The sequence below is a fragment of the Pelmatolapia mariae genome, linkage group LG22 (genome assembly GCF_036321145.2).
Source record: "Pelmatolapia mariae isolate MD_Pm_ZW linkage group LG22, Pm_UMD_F_2, whole genome shotgun sequence".
NCBI lineage: Eukaryota > Metazoa > Chordata > Actinopteri > Cichliformes > Cichlidae > Pelmatolapia > Pelmatolapia mariae.
The window spans coordinates 21,617,646-21,622,521 of record NC_086245.2 but is presented as its reverse complement, the minus strand read 5'-3'; the positions used below and the strand labels follow the sequence as shown (position 1 = coordinate 21,622,521).

The following is a 4,876-nucleotide window of genomic DNA, read 5'->3' as shown; positions in this document are numbered from 1 at the left end:
AAAAACCATACAAATAACTACACCCTGTCCAGGGTACAACAGCAGTACCTCACATGGTATGACCCCAGTGACCTCTAAAAGTACAATATAGTACAGGAGCAAATGCTGAATGTTCCACATCTTCGTATGGAAATGTACTGATTGGCTGTAATTCACTTTGGTGCAGACTGAAAGATCTCAACAACATTGCATCCAGTGAATTCATGATCACACAGTCATGTTTCCCAGTGGATGAGTGATCCCATGACTTTATCTGTAAGCATCGCCAGGAAGCCCGAGTTTTCTCTTCAGTGCTGTACACTTTCTAAACACCTGCTGGATGGATCAGCAAACTTTTTCACAGGCATGCACGGATCCTAGATGACTAATCTCTACCAAGGTGATGCCCTGGCTTTTTCCTTTAGTGCCACCATTAGCGGTGAGATGTTTTAGTTCCTTTAACGTTTTATCTAGTGCCATTATCGGGTCAAAAACTAAAAGCCCAGCCCCCGCCTTTTTAATCAAGCAGACACTATTTGACCTCTCAACTTTGTCGGAGTGCTTTAGACATCTGCTCCACTCACACAAGTCAGACACCTACGTATACGTGCAAGCTGTTTCCTTGAAAACGCTGTTATACCTGATGAAGTGCTCTCTTTGCGTGCACGCATCCCCTGAGTGAGGACTGAAAGTTCTCATTCCTGCCTGCGATCATGACGATTTGGTCATGACTCTGTGCTCCACACTCTCTCACTTGTGCCCCATCCCTCATCTCCCCTCTTAGCATCCTGTGTTACACAAAAACCTCTTAACGCATCCTCTGCGCAACTTAAAAAAGCAGCACTGCTGAAGAATACTGATTTTGACAGATTATATGGCTGCGGGCTGGTATACAAAAGGATTATGAATGGGAGGTAAATGAAGCACTTGGTGATACAGATTCATTTGAAGTGCTATTTGGGTTTTCTTATTAAGTGGGTTCCTTGGAGATTGGGCTCTTCTTTAGCTGACGTGTCGTGACATTCACATTTAGGGCTTTTGTTCACGTCGAGAGTCACAGTCTCTCATTTCATCTGAGGGAATGAACGGCAAAATGAAATTAGTGGACTGATTCAGTCAAACGAAGCTCATGCACATGTGAGTCGGTTTGAGGTCTTTTTATTCCAGATCAGCCGAGGGCGCCGTCACAGGAGCTTCTTTTGGTGAGGAGGCCTTCTATAGAGGAATCATTTGAAGTTCGCCCACAGTGTTGCATTACTGCCACTCTTTTGTGACTTCAAATGGGATTATTGATCTCATTATGTAGAAGAATCACTACTTGATTGTGAAATTGTTTACCTTCTTCCTCCACAGAGGAGCTGACGTGTGTATCAGCCTGTCTGTGTGACAGTGTGTGTTTAAATGCAGCTGTGTGTGTGTGTGTGTGTGTGTGTGTGTGTGTGTGTGTGTGTGTGTGTGTGTGCAATAAAAATATTGTTACATTAATAACAAGTCAAGATAATCCAAGCATATTTCCAATAGGAAAATTGTCCATTAGATGCGTAACTGCGCACTTGCTGTGGACCTTTTAGAATTTAATTATCCTGTAGCAATAATTATGTTATGCTCCTTCATAGAAATAACTTGTCTTAATTGGTTTGGATTCTAAAATGCCAGCGTATCAGCAGGGTTGGCTAAAGTCTGGAAAAACCATCCCTAAACCTGCTTGTTCTCATTTGAAACCAGGTTTATTAACGCACTCTGTTTCTACTTTCCATTGTTATTTTGCATCTATTAAACTAATGGGAAGAGCTTCAAATACTCAATATAAAAAACACTCGCGCTAATGACAGCATCAGCGGTGACGTTCACGCGAAGAAAGGCAAAGATAGCGCTGCTCTGACGCGCTTTTCTGCAGCGCGTCTGGCGCACACATATAAACCGCCGCGCGCACCAAGCGCTCAGAAGAGAAAAAGAGACGCCACAGGAAAGCGCGCAGATCTCGCTCTAACCCTTGGGGAAAGTAAGTATGTAAATATTAGGTTGACATTATATTATTTCAGCTTTTTAAAGTCTCTCCGTAGCACTTCTAATGCGTATCTACTGGGTATGCCATGAAAGTCCTGGTTTCTGGAATACTAACCTTGTTTGCAGTATTTTGTTTTTTGCTTTGTTTGTTTTCAGAAAGAAATTAATCCAGAATAAATGACAAATCCAGGAAATTTACAGCACAGCATAACAGGTGTCCACTGATGTTAGTTAACTGTTCTGTACTTCACTCTGCCAGATGCATCCTAACTTGGTAAGCTGGCTGGGGACTCTGGGGTTCCTGCTGTGGGCGCTGGTCTGCTTGGGCGCCTTGACGGAGGCATACCCGGTGAAACCAGAGAACCCCGGGGAGGACGCCCCCGCAGAGGAGCTGGCCAAGTACTACTCAGCCCTGAGACATTACATCAACCTCATTACAAGACAGAGGTGGGCGGACTAATAAAACCTCCCAATAGAATAGAATAGAACAGAACAGAGTACTTATTTTTTACTCATTATTTTTTTCCTCCTCAAATGCTGCCCCCACTGTTCCATTGTATTCTGTTCATTTCCGTGCACTGATTGATGCTATCAGGCGCATTGGTCTTTTATTTTTTATATTTCCTTAATAAATCTATTTTAGTAGGACTATTTTATTTTATCTCAAAACGTTGTTATACCCTGGGCTGAAATGCAAGAAGTTACACGGGTAAAGGCAATAACACGTCTTTTTTTTTTCTTGTCTTTCTCTGGTATCTTCCATCTGGTCAAACTGATCAGTAAAGAACTGTCTTTTTCTGACTGTGCTTGTCATGTCATTTAAAGCCAGGAAGCTATAAGCTGGCAGTCCGGTGGAATTTTACTTGTTGGAGTTATCTGAACCTTGCAGGTCTTGTAGATTATTCGTTCTCTCTTGTGACAGAGCAGAGATCGCCTGCTGCCCATTTACCACTGATTTTTTTTTTTTAAAGAAAGGAAGAAAGAAAGAAAAAGAAAAGAAAGTCCAGACTGTCACCGTGCAGTGGCAAGTCACCCGCTGTTCTTGGCTTTCAGCTGTCAGTGGGCTGGATACCTCTGCAGGCGTTTAGCCACCCAGAGGGACAAATGCGCCGTCACGGCTTATCTTTTGAGGCAAATGTGACCACCTGCGATGGAACTCCTATCTGAGCCTGCTGGGTCTGATTCTGCACAGATTTCACTCAGCTCATGACTGGACATATGACTCAAGGACACAGCGAGATATGACTTAGAGTTGTTCGCTCTCGTAATTGGACAAAGAAAATTATATTTATTGTTATTTATTTTTAAGCTCGCCCTTTTTAATTCCTTCTTTCCATCTCTCTCTGCTCCAGGTATGGGAAGAGATCCAGTCCTGAGATTCTGGACACACTGGTCTCAGAGCTGTTGCTGAAGGAAAGCACAGACACGCTTCCACAGTCAAGGTATGCGTTTAAAGGCGCAACTTTTCTCTCGTTGTATTTGTATCTCGATCTTTACACCTCTCTGTCTCTTTCTCCGTGTCTCCAGATATGACCCATCACTGTGGTGATGCTGCCATCACTCTGGTCTCGCTCGCTGCTGTCCCGCCAGCGCTGACATTCTGACCTCTACACATCCGTCACTTATGTCCTACACCAAACGAACACCACGCCTCTGCCCTCCTTTCGCCTCCATGAGCCGCAACGTATATATCCAACCCCTCTTCCTTACGCATCAGCCACACCCAACACTGCTTGAAGTCTGTGCCATAAAACTGTAAATACTTTATTCTGAGTCGTCATCTGTGCAACATGATCGTAAAGTGGAGGAGGGGGGTCTGCTGATTGTATTGTATATTTGTGCTATTAAAGATTCACTGTTTGAACAAAGGCATTCCCTGGTATCTGTTTGACGGGTGACACGATGACAGTGTTGTATATTATTTGCAAAAAGTAATCAGAGGGCTTTAATGAGGGCTTTAAGGGAGGTCTTGTTTTCAAAGCTGATCATCAGAAACTGTTTGTCACCCATGAAGAGATCGGGTTCGGACTTGCTGTGCCACACCTTGCCTCCCAGTTACTGTAGCAGCTGGTGAAGCTCTATGAGACAGGGTAATTGGGCAGGGAAGCGAGTTAAACCGAGTTAAGCACGCACAGTTCAGGAAACCTTATTACACGGTCGCAGAAATCATTTGAATTCAAAATTGAATGGCTAATGGCGCTCTCTCGTGGCCGCAAATATAAGTACATCATCTCAAACTACATGGTGGTGGGGGGGCGTAATTTCCAGGAGCATTATTGCATTTATCCGAGCGGTTAGGTGCCACAGCCTGACACCCAATCAGATCTGAGAGTACAAATTAAGTCGTGAAGAGGTACTGCAGATACGCAATCCTCTGAAATACACCGAAGGAGGGGAGGGGGGACTGTTCAAACAGGACCAGCTAGTGAGTTCAGTTCAGAGTGGTTGCTCAACATTTCAAAACTAGTTTTTCACCAGTTAGTAGCAGGCCTCAGAATGAAGACGTTAAATGTACGCCCTACTTTCTCTCACTCGTATTTTCCGCGCAAAGACAAAATGAAGAATAAATGCGGTGCACACCTGTAGGGCGCAAGGCAGCTGTGCTTTCCTATAGCGAAATGAAGGTCAGCAGGACGGCACCGGCCATCTCTAGTTATTTTCTACTACATAACGCACATTACGTTAGAAATGCGATGCCCGCACAGTCTGAGCTGGACTTGCCTCACGTAATATCCATACGTGAATGGATGAGCGCATCACAATGTGGCAAAAAGAAAATACTATCTACATTGTTTCCACTTCAGCGAGGGCCGGGCCGCAGCTTTCATTGGTCTGTGTGTCATGACGTCAGGGAGGAGGCCGGGCGTGTCGGTTTGATTGACGTCGTGTG

The 4,876-nt window shown here is 44.4% G+C and overlaps 1 protein-coding gene across 1 annotated transcript; it reads left to right on the top strand.

Annotated features, from left to right (window-relative positions):
- The first annotated feature begins 1,861 nt into the window (after positions 1 to 1,861).
- Positions 1,862 to 3,852, top strand: npy (neuropeptide Y). Its single transcript, XM_065469647.1, has 4 exons — positions 1,862 to 1,981; positions 2,246 to 2,433; positions 3,339 to 3,428; positions 3,514 to 3,852. Exons 2-4 carry the CDS (start codon positions 2,246 to 2,248, stop codon positions 3,533 to 3,535), a joined length of 300 nt encoding a protein of 99 aa, XP_065325719.1. The 5' UTR covers positions 1,862 to 1,981; the 3' UTR covers positions 3,536 to 3,852.
- The last annotated feature ends 1,024 nt before the right edge of the window (positions 3,853 to 4,876 follow it).

Coding starts and splice junctions, on each gene's coding strand:
- npy (XM_065469647.1), top strand. CDS start 2,246: ATGCATCCTAACTTGGTAAGCTGGCTGGGGACTCTGGGGTTCCTGCTG. Junction 2,434..3,338: donor AACCTCATTACAAGACAGAG/GTGGGCGGACTA, acceptor TCTCTGCTCCAG/GTATGGGAAGAGATCCAGTC. Junction 3,429..3,513: donor GACACGCTTCCACAGTCAAG/GTATGCGTTTAA, acceptor CCGTGTCTCCAG/ATATGACCCATCACTGTGGT.